At 39.1% G+C, this 24,828-nt stretch overlaps 1 protein-coding gene across 1 annotated transcript in view; it reads right to left on the reverse strand.

Moving 5' to 3' along the window:
* ICA1 (islet cell autoantigen 1) overlaps window positions 1-24,828 on the reverse strand; it is a 132,923-nt gene that overhangs the window by 81,915 nt on the left and 26,180 nt on the right. Inside the window, exons 5-6 of the mRNA XM_006911940.3 lie at window positions 22,137-22,260; window positions 18,016-18,214 (exon numbers count right to left, since the gene is read on the reverse strand). Of these exons, the coding sequence (XP_006912002.2) occupies window positions 18,016-18,214; window positions 22,137-22,260 (323 nt within the window). The remainder of the gene's footprint in view (window positions 1-18,015; window positions 18,215-22,136; window positions 22,261-24,828) is intronic.

The raw sequence follows: 24,828 nt of genomic DNA on the forward strand, positions 1-24,828 counted from the left end.
CAAGGAGAATAAAAAAAAGGAGCAAGTGAGGGAGGAAAAGAGGGGGAGTCACATCTGTTTAGGAGATCTTACGTTAAAGCCCCAGGTGATGAAAATCCAAGGCTGGGGTGGTTGCAATGAGAAGCAAGAGAAGGGACCAATGCAAAAAGTATTTCGAAGTGAGTCTCAGCAAGATATAAATGATAGCTGACTGGATAAAGGAGATGAAGGCAAGGAGTGAGTCAGGTTTTGAGTCTGGGGCCTAGGAGACTAGTAGGGCCATCAACAAAACGGGAGAAGTTGTAAAGAAAAGAGGCTTGCTTGTCTGGGGAGGAGACTGGCAATGGAGAGAGGCCCAATGCCATGGCAAGTTGTTTAGACACTGGAATATGGACTATGAAGAGACCTTAGTGTTGCCCAGAGGTTCTCTTCTATATTTTTTATTAAATTTTTAAAAATTTACCTTGCAATTATAGTTGACATACAATATTGTTTTAGTTTAAGTGTATGACAAGGAATTAGACGTTTATGTAACTTATGAAGCGATCGCCCCAGCAAGTCTCGTATCCTTCTTGTATGTATTAAGAGAGAAATCTGGCTTAGAGAGGTCTAGTGGTCAATACTGAGAATGTGGAATTGAAGTTGTGACAGTTGATTAAGTAACTTAAAGAATGTGAGCATGATGATGAATGGAGGATCTGATGAGGATTTCAAGAGATGCCATGTTAGCTTGAGACAGAAAAGGCACCAGTTAATGAAATAGAGAGAAAAGAGAAAAAAAATTTACCAGACAAAGCAGAATAGTGAATAGCTGAGAAATTAATCATATCTCCTCTATTTCCAGGACTTTGGGTGTAGCTCACAGCACTGGAGTTATCATGTACCTGTCTGCCTCAATTCCAGACTGTCTGGAAGTCTACTCAGGGCAGAAACCCCACTTTCTTGCTCTGTACCTTCCATGTCTATCTGACACGCCTCTCGGATAGAGAATTAACTGCCTAGAAAGCCAAGTGTCGAGGGTGCAGGTGGAAAAATGGGCTGCCTACATAGTAACACTGTTCATTTTGTATGTGCTTAGTTCCCTGGCAACAAGAAGCAAACAGTGATGGAGCCGTCACTTCAGATCTACAACTCCTCTCCCCTGACTGAGTCTCCCCCACCCTTCCTCCTGTACTATCTCTTCAATCCTGCCCTCTGCTATTCTTGTCAAGGGAGAAAAAACTCCCCATTGTCTTACCCCTTAATGTTTTAAGGGGAGGCATGCAAAAACGTCTCACTACAGATTTAGGCTATATCCTACCCCAAAAGGTATAATGGGGTTTTTAATTCTTTCTAGTTCATAGCATTGTCAAGAAGCCTAATGAAGTAATGCATGCAAAATTTCCTGGCCCCATGCCTGACCCACAGTAAGCACCCCGAATATGTTAACCATCTCTGCCCTAAGCTCATGCTGAATATACCTAATGCTCAGCATATCTCCTGGTACATAGCCATGGCTTGAAAGTGAATAAACTCAATTATATAAAGCCTTCATTGCCCCCCACAAAGCCCTCGTGTTTGGGTGAAACACACACATATTCAAAAAGTTCCTCCTAACCATAGATTTCTCTTGTATAAAGATGATAATATGCTTTCACTTGCAGCCTGAAGCAGATACGCAGTCTTCCGACAAAAGGAAATGTTAGAAAACCAGAATGAAGTGGAAATACTGTTAGAAATATTTTAATCCAATCTGACCCCCCACCAGGCACTGTAGACAAATATAAATTAAGAAAGCAGGTTGAACGAAAATATTCGCAAAGTGTTTGTTGAGATATTGAGATAAAGCATGATCATATGTTTGACACGAAGGTAATTAAGGCTTCTTAAAGCCACCGAGAAGGGAATGCAAGCAGGAGTCTGCACTTGCCACGTGAAGGTTGGTAAGTATGAAAGGGGTTTGGTTGGGAATCAAAGAGATAAGACTGATGATGGAAAAGGAATTGAAAAGTATAATGGAAAAGGAACGGAAAGAACACTTGGATACAGGAAACTGAATTTAATACAGTTGACTACTGACGGCCATTTTAGATTCCTGAACATGGTGAAAGAATTTCGTGAAGGTTCAAGCCATCTATGGTTAGGAATATCGGTTGAGTTTGGAGCTGATGACTCTGGGCCCCTCAACTAAATGTCTAGCCAACCAGTACACTTTCATGGTTTGTTATTCTTTTCTGCTTTCTCACTCTCAATTGTTCTCAGGAATCCACTGATAATGTTGGCGTCTACTTTTGTAACTGAAGATATCTTCTGGATTAAAGTGAAGTGTTTCATGTCTGATTTATTTTTATCCGCGCTCCTTTCTATTAATGCAAAAACCCAAATTTCATTCACTCTAGCGGTCAGTGAGTACGGTGGATTCTGGAGTGAGAATACTTATGTTCCAGTTATGGGAAACTGAAGAAATATTTTTTGGGGGGGAAATATGTCGTCGTGATTTTCTGTTTGCCTGCCCATGCACCTGACCTTCTCCATTGTCAGCTTAGGGCCTACATCTGCCTGGTATGTGTGGAAGACAGTTCACTTGGATTGCTGCAGGACAAATACAAAGTGGTACTCTTGGCTTCTGACAGCCCCAATGGGGTTTTCAAGTCCACAGTAAGATAATAAGCTTAAAAACTAAGACTTTGCCAGACAATAAAGGACTACACAATTTTTATCTCCCACTTTAGTTGGTGGACTTGATCATACTTTTCTTATGACAGTGGTGGGAATGGGGGGAGGGGTAATGACAAGAATGATGAAGGGAGAAAACCTGCCCATCCCCTCCTGAGCCTGGGTGGTCTGTCAAGGAAGTGGCAACGACACAGGAGCCCAACTTTGTCTCAGGGAGAGAAAGCACCAAGGGAAAAACCAAGGGCAGAATGTGGTGTCCCCCTACTACCTAACTGGGAGTTTGCAAGGCTTGTCTCCATTCCAAATAGGATCAGCTGCATCAAACTAAAGCAGTTCAGTTGACAAAGGAGGGCCCAGTTTAGTTGCCCAGTGTCTCCCTGGGCTCTTGGTATGTGAAGAAGTAATCCAGAGACTCTCAATGATCTAAGGAAGGAGGAGGAAGGAGGCTAAGGGTGCTGGCTAGTGAGCTTGCGAGGAAATGACCCTGGGTTGGGGGCCAAGTTGGAGTCTAAAACAGTCTGAGTTGCCATTAAGGTAATCTGTCAAGGGAAGGTGGCTGAGGCTCCTAGAACATTGCTAGAGCTGAGGACAGAGACCACGTGTCAGCCTAGCCAACAGCCTTCAGGGATACACTATGCCAGCCCAGACTGGCCATGCTGCCCCAAAGACAAACAAGGAACCAGGGATAGAGGGTGGCTTCAAGGATGCCATCTCCCCTGTGTACCTGCAGGGCACAGTCAGCCTAATGTCCTCCGGGGGAGGAAGAGTGGGGTGGAATTCTGAGAGAATCCCCAGGGAGATGATTTAAACCAGTGCTAACAGGAAGCAGAATTCTGGATAGACTCACATTTACACTGAAACGAGGGAGGCTAACTGAGAAGTTTAGAAGTCCCCACCATGCACATCGGGTCTTAAAAACAAGGAGTTGTATGTATAGAGGTAACCTGAGTAAATTTACAACCCCTTGCCATTTAGCCCTGTCACATTCTGTGTAACACTGGTAAAGTTACTTGAACTCTCTATAAACTTCAAAATCCTCATCTGTGAAGAGGGGATCATGGTACCTACCCTTCTGAGAATTTCAATGAGTCTATTCATGTCAAATTCTTAGAAGAGTAGCTGGCACATGATAAACTTTAAAAAATATACTTACTAACTTTGTTATTATTTCTACTAACACATCCAACTTCAAAGTTTCTTTTGTCCTATTCAAGAATGGCTGAACATTTGTCAAAAAAACGACAAAGTACTATTTTCCTGACATTCTTTATTTATGATTTCACGGCCTCCACAATGCATTTCCACAAGCACAGAAATGCCATTCTGTGACAAATGATATTTGAGAATTACTATTTTCCTATCACCCCTCTTTCTCAACATCTTGGTACTTACTACAGAAAGTAACTCAAAGCCAGGACATCATTTCTTATGAGTAACGTTCGTTACAGCTGTAACAAACCACAGAGTAACATGATGGCAATGTTGCAGGACCTGGTGGTGAAGGCTCCTTTGTCTTCGGCTGCTCTGATCCTGAGAGGATGGACCAGCTTCAGGCAGTGGATGAACCACACAAACAGGGAAGGATATGGAGGGAAAGATTTATTTGTGACTCAGCAGCATTTTTTTTATCATGCATATCAAGACACTAACGGCGCTAGATTGCTCCTGGAAAATTCCCTGTGTTTAACATGTATAAATTAATTCTCAAAATTGTTTACTGCATGCCCACAAAGCAGCATGATCTTGAGTAATTGATTTGAGATATTAACTAACCTGAGGCTCCATTCTAGCTCTTTAAGTTTTCTGAGTCGACTGGGAGAACAACGAGGAGGGTTTAGTTGAAAATGAAGAAACGATTTAATTAGTAAGGTTAATATAGATTGTAGACAAACAAAGTGAGTGTATCTGAGTGTCTGTGCTACACAAATCTCTAGGCTCTAGGGCTTACGCAAACATGTGTGGTGAGTACCCCGAAGCACAATAATGCTTCATTTAGTAGGATTCCTGGGAATCAAGTGGTTTCATTTAAGTGACTTTTCCATGTAATTCAAGTTTACTCTATTTAAAAAAAAAAACTTTAAAAATAAATCATTTAATAGACATCCATCTTGACGTCTTATTAAATATTCTTGTTAAAAATCATCTTTTTTTTGGATGAATCAGTCATTGTTGTATCAACTATTCCATGGTTGGTGTGCTGGGAAAATGGGTCTCAAGGTGTGACCCATGGACCCCAGTAGGGAAATCAGCTGGGATCTCGTTAAAAAATCAGACTCCTGGTTCCCACCTCAGACCTCATGAATCAAAATCCTTAGGTGGGATCCAGGGTTCTCCACACCCAGATGGCTTCTCAGAGGATTCTTGTACTCAACCAGGCCAGAGAGACTCTAACTCAGGGTTAGTTGGCTGGATAGGAAGATGTCCTTTATTAACGGAAATGTTGCCAGTGGCCTGCTATCTTTCCGTGCCTGTTTGCTACAGAGCTTCCGTTACTTTCCTCTTACAAGGAAAAACCTTTCAACAGTATATTAGCTTTAAACTTGCCAGTCAACCCACACAGGATCCTTGCCGTTGTGCTGGCCTCTGTGATGGCCACTTTCCATCCATGAACCTTTTACCATCCACTTGGGGCCCTGAGCTTGAAGTATACAGCTGTAGGATTCAGGCACCTGATGCCAAGAACCCCATGCCCGAGACCAGCCTTGCCACTTCAGAAGGGCACTCAGAACAAGGTGGAGCCGGTGAAGTGCTGAATGCTGAATACTGAAGCGTGACTACATATTCAGAGGACAGACACATTGATGGGTTGGTTTGGTGAAAAGAAAAAAATTCCAAATACACTTTAAAGGTGACAGTCAAATGAGCCTTTGGGGTCAGAGAAAATGAGTACAGAGGATAGAGAATGTGCTAGAAGATGTGGCAGCTACTTAGCTGGGTCTCCTTCACCGCAGAGACTTTTTCTCCTACAGCGACTTAGCACCACACACAGATCCACTTATTGGATTAGGAGGAACTCGGGGCGGAAGTGGTGAGAGGAGCATTGACTGTGGCATCAGAAGACTTTGATTTGAATCCTGGTTCATATATGCGGCTGTGGGCAAGTCAGTCAGACTCATGGCGCCTCAGTGGTCATAGCTGTAAAGTGGGATAAAGCATTCGCGCCCTCACGGAGCTACTGTGTGGCTTTAGTGAAGTAATGAATAAGAAACAGTGTTGTAAACTCAAGAGCATTTTACAAATATTTCATCAGAAATAGTCTGCATTCTGTACATACTTAAATAGCTGCTTACATCGCTCAATAAGACAGAATGCTAAGAAAAACCCTAAGTTGGGAAAAAATTCAAATGTGTTACATATCGTGAATAAATGAACCTATCATATAGTTCACTCTGGAGCTTAAATAACTTCTGTGTTTCTATACTATGAAAAAAATGTATATTTTAAAAAAAGAGCAGCATTTTGACTTTGGTACAACTCATGTTTAACATTCTCTTAAAATATGCTGTCTTTATTTTCTTGACTGAAGAATAAGTTAAAAAGTTGATCAAATCTTCATTTTATTTTCAAAACCTTCTATTCTTAACATCAACTTCTTAATGCCTACTTTACTTACACAATTCATTAGTTGAAACTGCAGAATGGGGGGGAGAGTGGGGACATTCCAAGGAGAGAAGAGGGACAAGTAGGTCAATATAGACTATAAGAGGTTTCGCCCCAAACCTAAAATACACTAAGGATAGGGAAGATGGAGTCTAACTTAGGAAACCTAACCACTGTTTTCCTTTACATCACCACTTTTAGCTGTTACTTTTTTATTTTAAAGAGGAGGACGTACAAACTTTTTTTTTTTTTTAAGGCAAAGCTAGTTCTTTCAGCAGAGAATTAAAATTAAAAGCAGACAGAAGCTGGATAATAAGTACCAATAAAAGCTTTAGCTGACATAGCTTCAATTTATAAATCACTGGCTTTTCCTGGCAGGCCTTGGGGAAGGACAGTGAGGAAGTATCGCCTACACAGCCTGGACGAGGAAAACATGAAAAGCTTTAAAATTAAAGATGCTTCAGACTTTTTATTTTAAAACACTTGATCTGTGGTGACTATGATAAAATTCCAGTGAAACCTGAGTATGCTATGCAGTCTCTGGAAACCGTGAGAGCAACTATGTCCTTATGCCTTACCAGTCATATCTGATTTTTGACATGAATATTTCATTAGTGGGAGCCCAATCCATAATGTGTGCGCAAAAAGATGTGTGGTTTAGAATGTGCATGCATTTTGATTTCTTTTTAAACTTGAGCAATAGGAGGCCCTAGTGAGAACACTGAAAATAAATTTGTAATAAAGAAATACTAAGAAGCCAAAGGGATATAGTTTGATTTATGACAACTGATACTACTTCTCGAGAAATTTTAAGGACAAAATTAGGGCTAACAGGAGCATAAATACTCTTGGTTCAGTTTGTAAAATCTGGAAGATGAAACTGAGGCACTGATGAAAATGCTAGACTTAGAGAAAAGAGTCGAGAGAGACAACGTGGGAAAGATTTTGACAAAGTATGCTAACTAGCATGAATGAGAATTAGAAGTGGACATGAACACAGGACAAGTCAGTAGAGCCAGAAGAAAACCTCCAAGATGAGAGATCAAATATCAGCCTATGGGATGCTTCATCCCAACCCAAAAGCCCTAGTTTGGGGTAGAAAATGTGAAGTCTGTCCCCTCTGAAGTAACTGCTTTCTCCCTCTTTGATTCTTTTGGGAAAAGATTTTTTTCTACATTCTCACTGGTGCAAAACAAAGAACATGGTCTTTCTAGGACACAACTGAGGGTAATGAGGAGAATTATCTTCTTCCTTTCTCACTTTTTTCCCCCCTTCAGGAAAGCATAACTATGTTTATTCCTGTTCTCTTGGAACAATGAAGACTTTTAAAAGAAACATGCTCATCTTTCCTGATTTTGGTGAGTTTCTCTCAGGCATTATTTTTGATCCTTTTATTCCTCAGTGACTTAACCACCTCACAAGGCTCTCCCTGCTGATCGCTTTTGAAGGTGACTTCATCCTCCAACCTCCTCCATCCTGCTGCCCTATGACTTCACCTTTGGAAATGAGCTTCCTATCTTTGCCTCTAAAGCCTGTCTTCTCTCTTCCCTTTTTTATTAAAAACAAACAAAAACATCCTCCCCGTTTTTGTCAACTTAAGAGTTTTGTTTCATCATTATACTTTTCCTTTGACCAAATCTTATCTGTTCTCATTCTAATCTCATTAATTCTCATTAGTTTTTATACATATTATTTTAAATCGTGCACATGCCACATGATTTAAAAGGCACAAGAAGGCATACAGTAAAACTCCAAGTTCATTCTCGTCTCTGTTTATCTTATCTCCTCTTGAGGCGTCCCTTAATCTAGTCCTCTGCCCCAGAAGTAATTACTATTGCCAGGTTCTTCTGTATCTTTTCCCCACTAATTTAAGATGAAAATATTGAAAGAAAACAAGATCCTAAATGTAATATATTTTACTTTACTAGCTTCTTTTCAGCTTCCCTGTCTATTTGAGAAATTTCTTCATTTATTTCCCATGCATTAATCTACGGGCTTTTCATATGGTTCTTCTTCTCTGTATGTGGGTATTTTCCAAGTCTCTTTGCTTGGACATCTCTCAGAACATGAACTAATACCCATGAATAGTTTTTGCTTGTAAGAATGCAGAGTCTCACCTCTAAAAGCTCGGGGGGTGGAAAAAAACTATTTAAAGGAACAAAGCAGAAAAAAATGCATCCTTCAATTTGTTTATATAATTAATCTATCTTAAGAAGTATCCCTTATTCCAATGTCAGCAGTCACCAGAAGAACCACAGTAAGGAATCAGCATCTAAATGACAATGGTTGTCTCAGAATCACAGCTGGGGAGTGAATTTAAATAGATGGATGGACAGATAGAAGGGTCGTTGGATAGAAAGCCAATCAACTGTGAAGTGTTACCAAGCCCTAAAATCATATTTCATTTGATGGGAACAACAGAAGCCTGATTAATGCATGTGGGAATTTCATTTCAAAGTTATACTAATGGCCTTTCAAGGACCTGCTTCTTCTTAGGGCTCCCTGTGTTCATGTAAAATTGGCCAGTTTAATATTTTAGGGCTTCTATATATGAGTTTCATTTATTTTATGTGGGATAATGATTTAGTGTGAGATAATTGCTGTATCAAGAAACAGAATTTTTTCACTTAGGATACTTTTATTTTACCTGGAACTGTCTTGAAAATTTTATATTAGAAGGGTAGCACACATACTTAAAGCTGCTTTCTACTTAAGGTTTGAGGTTTTACCAAAAACTCATTAAAGAAGGCAAAGGGAAGCCACTCTTTGAGAGAAGCTAGTGGAAAGTGGTGAAGAATTTTGCATGCTTCAGTGAACAGAGCCACCACTGACCAGGTCATAAACTGGGTAATGTGAGGGCCTCCAGTGGCTAAATTCCCTCTTAGATTAGGATTATATCAGTCCTCTGGAGACCAAGGAATTATTAAATATCTCATTTTTAAATCTCAGAACTATAAATGGAAAGCATCAGTTTTCCATTGACTCATTCTTTTGATAGGTCAAACACTAAAGTATGGATAGATTTAGGGCTTGAGATACCAGGGAATTCTGAGTTTTACTGAGAGAAAGGAAATCTGTGAAACCAATGACAGTCTACAACTCCAGTATGGGGCCAATACTCCTTGGACAAATCTTGTTAGAAATGCTTTATTGGGGGTTCACACAAATAATTCAATCATTTTTTTAAAAATGCGATTCAAAACCTTTCAATATTCCTTGATGACAAACAAACATAGAATGTAGGATTTTCTTAAAGCAATTGGATTTAGAGCTTTCTTTCTGAAATATTAACCCTCCATTGCTGATTTATAAATTCAGTCTGATGTAAAAGTGACAATTTAGACAACTATCAAATCACTATTTTTTCTGTCACTGAAAAGTCTGGTTGCAAAGAAGAATGTATTTAAAGGAAATTCTTTCTGGCTTTCATAAAAGTAACTTACAGTACTATAAAGCTATTGACATTGAGGAAATGGTAGATATATTACTCCTGTTTGAAATTAAATAAAATCTATACTCTATTTTGTGTATCTAAGTGAACCATTTTTTAAAATGGTAAAATCACTTTTGAAAATAAGAATAATAGTATAGTGAGATAGATCCCTAAAGCATAAACATTTTAAAATGAGAGTGCCAGGCCCACTCACTAGGGTGCAACTGTCTTCTTTTATACTAAATTCTAGAAGATGGTAAAAATTGCAACTAATTTGTCATGAGAGAATAAGAAGACTAGCTGGGAAAGATGATATTTGAGCTGCGAACGAAAAGGAAGAGGGTAGTCTAGAGAGTTATATAGATATGACAGACTTGGAGACAAACTAGAAAGATAGTAACTAGTAAATCAAACTACTTGAACACAGTGATTTTCCATTTTAACCATAATCTAAGATGACACCTTCTTCAATAGCTACCAAAGCAGACAGAGGCAGATGGAACAGTCTGTGGCTGCTGGGGAGGCATGGGGGTTGGAGTTTGCTGGTCCTGGGCACCAGCCATCCCTCTGACCCTGCAGCCAAAAGCACAACATGATGAAACATGGAAATAATGAATCCATCCAACAGATTCTAGCTGCTGAAGCACTGAGGAGCCCTTGTTATGAGACGGGCTCACTGTACAACAGCATTTTAACCTGGAACCTGATGGTTCTACCCAGTAAAATCTGTATGCTTTGTACATTATTATCCATGAAATTCTAGGAACCAGGCTTGCATATGACATCCAGCGCACGTAAGTCTTAGGAAGAAAAGCCAGACAAGCTGGCAAAATGAAAACTATCCTGGGCCGGATCAGTTCGCACTTCGATAACTCACTTTTGTCCAGAGTCCACTCTGAAACTTGAAAGTTAAGCAAGCTTTCCCTCCAGACAATTAAAGAAATGCCACATGCAAACATTCGATATTTATCTCAAGAGAAGCAGTCCTCTCTACCTCCCAAGCCATGAAAAAAATCCATTTTAAGTGGGCATATTAGCTTTTACGGTATTATGTGTTTATTTTTAAAAACCATACCAATGTTTACTATTCTTATAGAAATTAGATAAAATAAACTATAAATTAGCATGTGATAAAATCAAATGACCCTTTGCTTGCAAAGCCTGAGTCTCATTTTTATTTGATGGCATGATTAAATTTCATTCAGTAATATAAACATTTATAAGATGCATATTATTTTTGTTTATTATGTATTTGGGGTTCTAAGGAGGGTCTTGAAGAGTTACTTGCACACTTTGTGCATAAGTATTTATAATAGCTAAGATGGGGAAGCAATCCAAATGTGTCCATTGATAGATACATTGATAAATAAAATGTGGTATATACATACAGTGGAATACTACTTAGCCTTAAAAAAGAAATCCTGCCATATGGTACAATATGGATGAAACTTGAAGATATGCAAAATGAAATCATCCAGTCACAAAAAGACAAATGCTGCATGATTCCACTTATATGAAGTATCTAAAGGAGTCAAATTCATAAAAACAGAAAGTAGAATGGTGGTTACCGGGGGCAGGAAAGAGGGTAACGAGGAGTAGTTGTTTAATGGGTATTACTGTTTCAGTTCTGCGAGATGTAAAAGTTCTAGAAATCTGTTGTACAACAATGTGAATATACTTACTACTGAACTGGACACTTAAAACGATTAAGAGGATAAATATTATTTTGTTTGTTTTACTGTAATTAAATTTTATTTTTTAATTCCCCAAACTTCTAACCTCAATGTGTGCTAAAGGTGCCTATAAATCAGGAAGCAGCAAACTCTTTAGTGAAAAGGGACAAAAAGCAAATATTCTGGCTTTGCGGACCATACGGGTCTCTGCCATAACTACTCAACTCTGCCATGGGATCTTGAAAGCAGCCACAGACATAAGTAAGTGGGTATGGTTGTGTTCCAATAAAAAACTTTATTTACAAAAACAGGTGACTGGCCTGTGGGTCACAGATTTCTGACCCTTTCAAAAGTATTACTATCTAAATATGAGATAAGTATTATCAGTTTGTAAACACAACAGGCTCCTCTACCCAAGAATTACGTATGAAACATTTGTCTTTTCCAGAGTCTAATATTAGCGCAACAGCAACAAGACCAAGCTGACCCAGCAAGACCAGAACTTACTGGGTGTGGGAGGAAAACGCTACGCCGACTGTCAGCCCTGCTGCAGTCTCTACTGCTCTACAGAGGAGCTCGATTTTAGAGCTTAATCATTTAGATAAAAAATAATAAAAATGCTACAGCTGGACGAGAGCGGGGTGATCCATCATCCTTTAGTGGATGAGAACATTGTAATACACTTACAGACCTATCGGAGCTGGCACAGCTGTGGTAGGCAGTGCTGGGGACAGAGCGCAGAGCCATCCCAACTCTGGGTCAGGCACTTTCATCTTCTCTGTTTCCAGCCGGCCAGCCAGCCAGCCAGCCAACCATTAGCTTTAAGACAGTTATCTGTTTCATGCACGCTATTCCAAATGGTCTTGGCTTGACCCTAAAACTTATTTTTGCTATTCACCAAGTTCAGCACGGGAAATCAATCAAGATACACGAAGCCCCAAAGGCCTCATCTCATGAAATTCAGAAATGAAAGCAAGGGTGTAATTATTTGTTCCCTTCCCAGTTGCGCCATGTGAAAATGGCATGTTTTTCCTATGGCACTTAGGTAGTATAAAGAAACAGCAACCCCAGGGTGGGGTGTAGCAGCTACATTCAATCTTCTTGGGCACCACAAAAAACAGGCGCCCTAGTTAAACAACCAAAACAAAACAAACAACAAGCACACACCAAAACCCAATAAATGAAAATGGAGGGTTATGAAACATACAAAAAAGAAAATGTTAGCTTTATAAAAAGGAACCTCCACCTCATTAAAGAATGTAAACCAGTGCATGGAATTTTAGAACTGGAGCAGACAGAAGAGATAATGGGTCAAGCTCATCTCTCCTTTTATGTATGAATTAAGCAAAGCCCAGAGTCAAGGTACTGCTTACAAAGCGTTGGTCCACTATATGGACCCAAACCTGGAATTCTCCATGCTCACTCAACACAATTTGTTGGGGTGATCTCAGCCCTTCCCTTGGCACTAAACCAAAGCAGAACACTGGTTTAAGCAAGAAAGCTGAAAGGCCCCCAAAAAGGAAAGGCCTGTATCACAGAACAGGGAAGTGGCTGAGTAGCGATACTCCTGCATTATTACGTGGTGTCTCCAGCTCTCATGGGGCCTGCCCTCCATTGCTAAAAGAGCCTGACCTCTGACAAAGACCAATGATTTCAGCGGTAATTAATGATACTGTCAAATTAATTAACCCAAGTCTTTGTCCATAGGAAAAAAACCCTCTAATGTCAATACTGCTGCTTACTAGTCCTTGACCATACTCTGTCGCCCCAAACCTTCAGCTGAGACACAGGGACATCACTGACTGATGACCCTAATAAGGCCCCACCTATTAAGCCACCACTATTTGTTAATAAACCTTCTCAAAGTAACATATCCTTTGATAATATGACTTCAGTGAATTAACAGCTCTCCAAAATCTAACACTAGTTTAAATAGATATGAGCCTGAAAATACCAGTGTGGATCATTCACATTCCTACCTTTTAGATACCCTTTTGAATTATGGTGTTGAAACACTAGACAAATGCTGTAGGATTTCATTAAGCCATTTAATAAATGGCCCTCATTAAAATGCCAGTTTCCTTGTCCTTGTCTATAAGGACTCCAACTCATACGAATGCCCACTTATACATTTCTATATCATCTCTTTAGAGGATTCAGAACTATTTTCTTACACCTAACACAGCTTTTATTCCATTTAGAATAATTACCCTCCATCCCATTTCTGACTTTCGAGAAAAACAAGACACTTAATTGACCACAGGAGGACTCTCTCAAGGGCATCAGGCTGCAAAAGCTCTTCTGTGAGCTCACAACTTAAGCTGATGTAATCTGCTACAAGAAGCTGACTTCTATTTTTAAATTATACCCTTTTACTCTGCCTTCAAAGGGCACATATATCACACGTGGTAACTGCTCATAAAACACTTCACGGTGTAGTCTCCCGTCCATTTCCCTCCCGGGGTGAGTCACACTGTCAGGAGGGCCTTCCAGCTGCACATAGTCACCCAGGTCCGCCCATTTAAATTCGTCCACCATTTCCTATTATTTGGTCTTTGGGAGAATAGCTACATATGGCCACACTCTCCAGGTGTCTTGTTTATCACAGTAATTTTGACAAGGAACAGATGACTAGCAGGGTCCTTCCTGAGGACTGGGATCAAGCTTTTTCACGTCTTTGTATTTCCATCCCCAAATATAGACACTTAATAAATCCTTATTAATGTTGCTGCTGAGAGCTCTGTCATCTGGCCTATGTGCTTCAAAGGGTGCCAGAATGGAAACAGATTATTTGCTTTTTTAAAAAAATTTTGTATTCATCATTTCAGTCAAGCTCACTGTGTGTTATTTAAAAAGTTTCTAACATTTGAGAAACACTATGAAAAAAGTCTTGGTTGGAGGTGAAAGTACACTTGATCTTGCTATCTATCTATCTATCTATCTATCTATCTATCCATCCATCCATCCATCCATCCATCCATCCATCCATCCATCCATCCATCCTTATTCTGCTCATTTCTAAAAAGAACGAAGAGTTCTGTAATGAAAGTGGTACTATTACGGAGTCTGGGACAGAATAGTATATTTCTTTGGTCTACTGCTCTCTTCATTCCACGAGCAACCCATGTCTTGTCTGGGTTCATACGAAAGCCTTTTGGCAGCTCTTTCAGACTCAAGGCTTGGGTCCTTCCAATCCCTTCTCCACATAAAAATCCGAGTGAGCTAGTGAGACTACAAATTCAACCATGCTCCTCCCCTTCTCAACACCCTTCTATTCCCCTTCTCAACACCCTTCTATGCCCCGTCAGCCCTCTGAAAGACGTCCCTTCTGGTTTGGCTCTGCTTACCTTTATAGTCTCCATCGTCTGGGCACCACCATCCCATTCCCACACCCACTATGCCTTCTGGTTGTAAGGATCTGGTTGTAAGGATCTTTCAGGTCCTTAGAAGTGCGTCAGCCCTCTGAAAGACATCCCTTCCGGTTTGGCTCTGCTTACCTTTATAGCCTCCATCGTCTGGGCACCACCGTCCCATTACCACACCCATTATGCCTTCTGTGTTCTGGTTGTAAGGATCTTTCAGGTCCTTAGAAGTGCCCTGTTGCTTTCATCTAAAGGTCTGTGTCTAAGTTGCTTCCTCAGCCTAGAACTCTACTCTGCCATCCCTATTCCCTCCACCAGCTCCTTCCCACCCATCCTTCAACTCTTGTTTAAATGCCACTTCCTCTGGGCAGCCCCTCCTTGGTGTGGCAGCACGTGCTACTGTGACAACGGTTCATCATACTGCATCGTGCTTATTGGCACTATCCCCAAGTGACTACATATGACAGAGGGCAGTGATCATGTCTGTTTATTCACTACTATATCCTTCCACACATGGCTCAGCACACAGTGGGGCTTCAATATCATTGGCTGGGTGAATGAATAAATGAATTAAAAATACTGAAGACTGCAATCAGGGAGATCACATTTGTAAGGTATAAATTAGAATTTTGTCTCCTCAGAAAGTGTGAACTTGAAGAATAGAATTTATAGCAAATTACTACTTTAGTTCAGAATTCATCAGCTGAAATGTGGTGGTGGCAGAAGGAGACTCTGAGGAAACAGAAACTTCCCCTCCCACAGTGACTTCTAAGAGCCACCTGCAGCTGGACCGCTCACCAGAGGTCTCAGAAACTTTCCTGAGAGGTCAATGGAGAGCTGTTTAAAATGGAATCCTAACTGGGACAAAACGAAAAAGTTTTCTCAAAGTTCAATTTCAAACTATGAACTCCAAGTGAACAGACTACTCCACAATTTAAATTTATTCCAAAGAAGGGCAGCAAGCCGCAAATTAGTAACACTACTTCTTACCTGCAAAATCACATGTGTCAGTTTCCAAATATCATAAGGTCAGGTGCATGTGGTGAAAATGCTCTATCAGTTAGATAAAAATGCTCTTGGCACTTCAGACTTAGTGACTGGGATCTGGCCATCGATATGAGTGCTAACTTGGGGACAAGCACTGGTCTGGCCCTTGGGTTATGGCAGTAAAGAGAACCAGTCCAGGCTTTGTCCTCACAGAGAGTCCAGCCTCATCAAATATATATTTGTATTTGACCTCTTAAAGAAAAAATTCTTTCCAAAAAAAAAATGTTCTGCTATTAAATTAAATCCAGCACACATGAGACTGTGGAGTAAAGCACTGCTTCAGCTACTTCTGCATAGCAAGGAATTTTTTTTAAACCATATTTTCCAAAATCAACAGATTGATGATACTAAAGAGTGGGTAACATTTCAACATTCAAACCAAATGACGAAGGGCTTGGTTTTTATTTCATCCTTACACAGCTAGCAACCACACTGTAAAGCAAAACCAAATAAAAACAATTCCACGTGAAATTCCCACCTTTCAGAAATCGGATGTTTACTTTTATTATCTGGCACATGGAAGGTGCTCAATAAATGTTGAATGCATAAATCACAGGAGAGGCATTACTATGAAAATGCCCTTTTCGATTTTAGGTATGTTCTTCAACTTCCTTTTTTTCTCTTAGGAAAAAAATTATGTACAGGATAAAAATTATGCTAGTTTTCTGACTTTCATTTCCCTGTCTGACCTTGGGCCTATCACTTAATATAGGTATATTTTCTTCACCTATAAAATAAAATCTATGTCTTGGTTATTACAAGTCTCAAAGGATATCATTGATATAAAGTGACAGGCACTACACCCTGCAGATAATGTTGGTGTTTTTTTTTTTCCTTTTTCTTTTTTTAACCTCTCCACACCATCCCCCATCCTCCTCTAATCCCCAAATAAAGTGTCAAAGACAAACCAAATTACTGGTCTGATAAGAAAGTCAGGAAATTTCAAACGTAGCCTGGGCTCACCAACATCTAGTTTAATTTACTATTTTGGGGTCTTGATTTTCTCTTTTATAGAATGAGTGAGTTTCACTAGCTCATCTTTAAAGGACTCTTCAGTTCTGTTTTTCCATGAGCTCAGAAGACTGCCTTACTAAGAAGTTAGATGCTGCTAACACATTAAGGTCATCTATTATCAGAACTAAAACAGACTCTGATTTCCTTCATAGGCAGGGATTCTAAATTACAAACCAGAATAAAACTTGACTTTCAAAAGAATTTGTAACAATCTAATACTGAGGTTAAGAATTGGTGACACTATTTTTAAGCAACAGAAGTTCCCTCCTTTCCCCATCCCACACATCCAACACAACCCACATGGCCAACCTCCTGTGTACCACTGGGCTTCCCATTCACAGCTCCACAATGATGTACAGGGAATCTAGGGATTTTAAGCAATATTGATGGGTCATTTTAAATGAGTAATAAGACAGTTGACACAATATTATGTCAAACCTAACATTTGGCTGATTTTTTTTTTCTTTCACACCCTGAAATGTATCCAAGCCGACCAAAGAACTACCAAGATAGTATATACACAACAACAACAACAACAACAACAACAACAACAAAAACCTCTGCATTTTCATACTCAATGTATCCCTGCCACCTAGTGGTAAGATGTATCCTTGTATGACTATATCTCTAAAGAGCTAAACTGACAAAAGATAATTAAAACCAAGGGAACATTGTTCCTCTGCTGCTCACCAGTTATTTCAGGGAAATTCAGGAGCATGCCCATCTCCTCAGATATGTATTTTCCTCAGACAAATTTCTGAAGTAGTCTATTATAGATGGAGTCAATGCCACATTATTTAATCCTACAATTAATCCCACTGCTTCTGAACCATTTCACAAAACAAAGGAGCATTATTATTCTATTAATTTTAATACTCATTAGCAATTAAAAAAAATTTCCCCAATAGTCTGTTCTCACCTTCCAGTTTTATTTGATCTAATCGTGATTTTTAGTTATGCATGAAAAGCATTTAAAAGTGACAACCTTATAAAAAGTGCACATTATGTGAAAATCTGACTTCAATTAGAACAAGTTACTAAGTCCCAGCAATTTCCAGCTGTCTCTTTGCTCTTATCCCTAGAGAATTATATATCACAGTAATTGGTATTCTGTCACATAAAAAGACACCGGCAATGATTAATTGCATCCTTGGTGCTTTTGAGTCATGTTTTCTTCACTAGAGGGATTCAAATCACACCTCATTACCTTCCAGCAGGTACCCCTTTTGGTAACCCTCATAAAATCTCCTACCTTCCTGAACTTCTCCATTTGCTTGTAGAGGTCTGGATCAAGCTCCTGTGACACGTCCTTCATCCATAGTAATGCCCCTCTGTATTCAGTCCGGCACTGCTCCATGCGGTTCACCGTCAGCCAAGTGTCTGAGATGGCCCGATGTCGAAAAGTCTCCACTTCTTGGTGAAATCGACACAAAGGATTTCGCAAGGCCAACCTAAACCAGAGGATAAAACCACGACCTTGAAACTAAGTGGCCCAGCCATTTGAATCCTTGACAGTTTGCCAATATTAAACTCATGAGCCTAGCACCATGCCTGGAACTTAGACGATGCTGCAGAAATGTTTGCTCAATTATAACTGAAATATATGTGAGCTGATGAGTCAACCAGAGATGATTACCCATGTGCTGATCTCTTAGATTACTGTTACTTCACTGTACTATTGGAAAGTACTTCCGTCACTATTGTTGGGGGTGGCATTGTGCCTGGGCAAAGAGTACTTGTTTGAAGCTAGAACCAGTCCTGTGTTAATGGAGGAAGATCAAGGTATTACCATTTGCCATTTCTACTCTTCCACTCCCTGCCGTCTGCTCCTCTGAACCCTGGCCCTTTGAGGAGGGATGGACCTGTGCATGATTAGGGTCTCCCTGGCTGGGCCATTTTGGATTTCTCTCCAAAGGCCTGGGCATTTGCTGCTTACTCCAATAGTCAGAGAATGATGCACGAATAGAAGCATTTTTAAATGGTCTAGGAATGAGGGAGAAGAAGTGCATGTACTGAATGCATGTTTACCATGTAGGCACTTTCAGATAGGCGATGTGATTTGATCCTTACAAAAAAACAAAACTTAAGGATACTGCGTCAGAAATGAAAATGAATTCATGAATATATCATGAATTGGGTATAAAATAATTATAATATTGGCCATAACATACCATCATTTATTCATCAAAAAATAATGTTCGATGTATATCAAACTTTAGATAAAATATCTATTTTGGGGAAGAGGGGGAAATACTGCTTCTTCCACCCTCCTAGGCAATGCGGGAAATGTCAGATGAATTACACTTGTAAAATACAGCTGTTTCCATGAAGTTGCGGAGAAAAGGTTCAAGAAACAAAAATGAGATGACTATTTACATTTCGATTTAAATGTAAACTTATCCAGGTGAAGGGAACAACGGTGTTAGTGAGATGAAGTCAGCTCTTGGAAGTTCCATCAATGTGTGCAATGCCTTACCTGTGTATAGCACTGTAAGATTATAGATAAACTTTTAAGAAAAAAACATCTTTTACTATTTTCTTTAGTTTTCCTTTCATCTGTAAAGTACTATTTTTAAATACTCAGCAGTTCTCTAAAAACAGCTTGCTCACATCATCCTACCTAGGTGTTGCAGGATGTTTTCAAAGACATATTGTTGTGCCATAAAGTAAGCCTGTGCTTTATCGCCACTGGATTAAATTTACTACTCACCATTCATCAGATTGAATGAGCAGTTGTAGCAATGACTAGCAAAGAAGTCAGTAAAACAAATGCTGGTGTGAAGGTTTATAAAATTGAAGACTTCTATTTAAAGGGAGAAATAGTCCTCAGCTGTCCCCCAAAGAATCCCGTTTATTTCTGGACCCCTTTTTTCTTCCCTTGGATTTGCCACTTTTCCTAAACTGTCTGAAAAAGAGTCTTGTGAATAAAATAGTTCTGATTTCTTTGACTGTTTTAAAGTTGGACAGAAACCTTTGAAAATGTAATGACATGATGATAGACATTAAGATCTTGAAGAAAAGAAAAAAACATAAAATCATCTCACTTTTCCCCCTGTAACTTGCTTCATGTAATATCAGAAAGGTGAAAACCTTCATTTGTAGTATAAGGGACTGAGTCTAGACCAAGGAAATACTCAACCACAGGAACCATCAAGCTTCAGTGACAGACTGGCCTGTTTCCATTCATGAAAATCTACCCAATGGGAATAATTATAAAGTGCATAATTCCAAAGGCATTTATCTTTTAAGGAAAAGGTGGAAGCAACCAAAATAGTGGACAGGAGAGCTTGGGATAAATGTATCATAACAAGCCCAGATAACGGAATACTATGTTGTAGATGTTTTTTTAAAAAAACACATACATAGACATAAAAAGGTGTTGGTGTTGTCTGATCAGAAAAATCAATTTGCTAATACTATATAAAATACCATATAAAAATTGTATGATATGATGCTGTTTATATTAAAAATATATTTTGGCATATTCCAAATTATGTCCATTCAAGGTCTGAGAATTTAACCTCATAGGAGTTCTACGTAATCCTCCTACTTATTCTTCATGTTTAGAAGGACTGGTTTGGATTTATGTGCCTGGTGAGCAGCTGAGTGCCATGAAACCAGAGCCATCTGTAGGAGGCCACCTTCCAAACTGCAAAGTTGTCCAAGCTGCATTAAATGATGGATACAGGGCAGTTTGCTAGTTTATAGTAGTGATACTTTCAAGTATTGTTTGCATTGTTTTTGTTGATTTTGATTTCTTTTACTGTTTTTGTCTGTATCCAAAGGTTAGATGTGATAAACTTAAGGTACCATATGTGTGCTCTATGAGGTAATTGGTACACAAGTATGAAAGGGTATCACAGGATAGTCACAGTATAAAATAATTATGTGATCAGTAACTCTTGAGTGATTATGTCCAGGAATTTGGCTTTTTCCTCATAAATGAATGTTAATGTTGGCATACAGGTCTGCATAAGATTTTTCCCACTGAAATAAGTGATAATTATATGTTTAACATTTGAGAATTTATGAATTTATGAAAAATTTTTCAAGAATCAATTATTCTCATAAAGCTGAGGAAAGTGTATATGCATAGAAACATCAAGGGGTTAAAAGTGGATCTCTATTAGTAAAATTTTAGGTGTTTTTTAATTTTCTCCTTATGGTTTGTCTCTGTTTTTAAATTTTTCTGGAATGAGTGTGAATTATTTTTATCAAGAAAAACAATTATAAGATTAAATAGTACAATTCAAGATTATAAAGAAAAACTTCTCTTGGAAAATGGGTAGAGAACTATTAGAAATGGTTTCATACAACTAGGAATGTTGGCCTTAACCACAAGGTCAATGTCAAAATGCCATTAGGAAGAACCAAAGTGCCCAGGAATGGGACCACTGAAAAATGGACCTGGTTGGTCTCTTTTTTACCCCACCTTTCTTGAGTTTTCACTTGTATAACAGGCTGATGTCCTGCTCTTGGACCACAGGGAGAAAGCAGTGAGAAGAAATTAACAGAAGAAAATGTTGGACAATCAAAATAAAATTTTTATAGCCTGAATACTTTTGGAAACTTCCTATAAGCCTTATTTAGGTATAATTCTGCCTAATATGAGTGACATTTTTGGAGGCTTGTTAGTTACTGGGGAAGGAGGAGGAGAGAAGAAGTGTCAATTTCTCAGATACAAAGTACAACTGTATGCAGGGCTCCTGCTTATTCTATACGGACCATAAAAATGAGTCATGGGAGTGTTAAAAAAAAAAAAGTCGTTCTTTTACCGCAATTTCCTCTGCATCAGAGCTTCTCAAACTTGAATATGCATCAAAATCAGCTGGAGAGCTCATTAAAATGTAGATGAGGATTCAGCAGTTCTGAGGGTGGGGCCTAGATTCTGCATTTCTAACATGCTCCCCAGTGAGGCTGCTGTCCAGGGTCTGAGCAGAATGGTTCCGGGGGTCCTGAACAACACCTCCCTCAAGTTAATTGGTCCACTGAGAGCAGAGAAGGGGTATTTCCACCTGATCTCATTAGGCTCCTCCTTTAATCAGCTGCTGAAAGGGACCAGACTGATTGCTATGAGCAATGCCAAGGTTGAAAAGAAGCCTAGGACAGGAATCAGTGATTGGCGTATAAAATGCCCCCTATAGACCAGAAAAATATGAAAAAAAAATTTTGAAATATTTAATAGGGAGGAAAAAAACATACCTCTTATCTTAATCAGAAAGTAAATGCAAACACTAACAATTGACAACAGTGTAGCTTCTTGGTCTCAGGCAAGAGCCTTCTAAAGAGCACTGGATGATTCCCCTTCATGAGTGAGTGGGTCCCAGATGCTCAGAAGATCCCCCAAATAGAGCCCCAAGGAAGGCCACACACCTTTGCTGGGAAGAAAAGCAGAGGGCCTTTCCTGTCGCTTGCATCATTTTTCCTGCTCTGGTTTTATCTTGGAAGCCTTGGGATCGGAGAAATTTTCCCAGTTCGTTCTCTTCTTGAGACAAGACTGGTGAAGAAAAGACCAAAAGGAGATGCGAACAATGAGCATTTTTATTACAGAGAGAAAGAGATAAATCACAAAGTCCTCTCTCTTCTAAAGTCAAAGACGAGATGAAATTAAACCCAAGTGACAGGCTCCAAGGTAGGCTCCCCACCCCCTCCATTTAACTTTCATGCTGTTCTTCCATTTACAAAACGAAGGATCAAATTCACTTGAGTACATCTGTCAGTACGTTTGGTGCCCTGTAATCAGAACCAGAAAATGACCTCTGTACTGAAAAGTGAGCTGATAATGTGCTGCTTCTTTGAGCTGAAATAAAAAAGTTGAGTTTGTCAAGTATGACTGTGGGAATCTTTTGTAGCGGCTGCCTGTAACATAGGGCCAGTGTCCTCCTGTTATTCTCTCCTGCTGACTTTTTGATCTCTGCTTTCTGAGTTACATTCTACTTGATTGTAAAGCAATTCAAAGGCCTTATCTATGACTTTGGTTTTTGGGTGGAGGTGGGGGTGGGGAGGGTGAAGATGTATAGGTAATCAGATTGATGACTTGGATTTTTAAAATACAGAGCTGGAACCAAATCTGACTGAACTGGTTATGCCTAATCTGGGCCTTATTTTTTAAACTGATGTATAATTGACATATAACATTATATTAGTTTCACGTAGACAACATAATGATTCAATATTTGTATATATTGGGCCTTACTTTTAAAGACAACCTCAGACGGCACTATTGGTGAGACAGGGACTGGTACAAGCTTTCAATAAATTGATTTGGCAGTAAATATAAAAAGTCATTGAATTGTGTCTGTATTTCTGTTAGGAGTGCATCCTAATGAAGTAGAAAAATGGGCACAAAGATGTATATACAAAGATAATTATAGCATCATTATTTATAATAGCCAATGCTAAGTGGAGAATGACTTAATCCATCACAGTGTACCACACAATGAAAAGCCACTGGTCCTGAACACATATTCACCAACAGCCATGCAAGGAGTGACACCGAGCTTCCTAGAATGTTTTTTTTTTCTCTAAACACAAGCATTTACTATGAACATACTTTGAACACTACTCTTACTTCACATTTCTGTACTGATGCATTTACACATCATTTGTCTCTAAAAATGCTTTTTAACTACTACTAGGATTCTTGTCTGTTTTCATGAACAATCCAGACTTGAGAATGCACCCCATTCCTGACACAACCTCTCCAATAATAGTTGTAGAATGTTAGCCAGGAACCACAAATACAAAGGTGAAGGTTAAACTCTCTATTGATTCCTTATTAATTTATGGCTCTGGTACATTCTAGAGAAGAGGCTTTTAGAATCCACTCTTCCTGAGAGATGAATGACTACCCTTCTTCCTCTTCCATCTCTCAAAATTAAGTTAATTGGTCAAAGTCCAGCTCCAAGGCTATTTCCTCTGTGAAGCAGTTGATCCCCATTTCTCTACAACAGCCACGCCCCCTCAGCGTCTGGTATTAGAGCATTTGTGGGTGGGCATGTGTCTATTTCTCATGAGACTCTCAGCTTTCTCACAACTATGCAAACTATGGATTCCCCAGGTAAGTGCTTGTGAAATTGATATAACTATAATTTCTGCCTTGTTATCCCTGTCCACTCTATTTTACTTTAAATGCTCATTTGATTTTCATGCCATGTAGCTTTAAAAAAATTCCTAGAATTATAAGCAGTTTTGTTGTTTTCTAATAACTTCCGTTTCTCCTCCTCTCCATTTACTAACACAGACTCACTCAGTTCCACAATGAATCTTTCTTTTTGGAGAGTAATTTCACATTTTGATTCATAATAGCCTGAGGCTACAGTCACCTTTTTTACCTTGAAGCCTCAAGTCACATACAAATGAACACATTTATTCAAGGCTAAGAAGAAACCAAGTCATGGGACATGAATGATTACTGATCAGTGAAATTGTACTCTTTCCTAAATAAACCTAAGTAGATTGAAGCATTTGAAAAATAATTTTTGGTTATTACTTTATGTATTTGAGGATTAACCTTAGGGTAGTAAACAGGTTTTATTTTAAGAGCTAGACTCTGATTAATTGGCAGTGCTGCTCAGAAGGTGACAAAAATGTTTGAGTGGCATCAGGCTCCAGACTGAATTACTTAGCGATGACCATCATTTCTGAGAAGCAGTGTTCATTCTTTAATGTTAATTTTAAAATTCAAATACTGAAATTAATTTATGGATATTTAAAATCCTTCTAAGGTAACTGTTAACTCAAAAGTTTCTGCTTACAAGTTTTCACTTAATTGGGGCTTAAAAATTCAGAGACAAATTAAAAACCTATTCATATTTAATTGCTGATTAGATTTTCAGATGTGCCCTAAAAAGGCAACTAAAGAACTATAAAACCAATTAGCTTGGCAGCATCAATTCACTCAGCAAAGATTTGTGGATGATCTAATATGTACTAGGCACTGCTCTTGCCAACTGGGAACGTAGAGATGAACAAGACACACGAGGTCCCTATTCTCATGGAGCCTATGTTCAAGAAGCAGAAGACAGAAAATGAAAAAATACATAATCACAAATTCACCCCACTC

Source organism: Pteropus alecto, unplaced genomic scaffold (assembly GCF_000325575.1).
Source record: "Pteropus alecto unplaced genomic scaffold, ASM32557v1 scaffold21, whole genome shotgun sequence".
Classification (NCBI taxonomy): domain Eukaryota; kingdom Metazoa; phylum Chordata; class Mammalia; order Chiroptera; family Pteropodidae; genus Pteropus; species Pteropus alecto.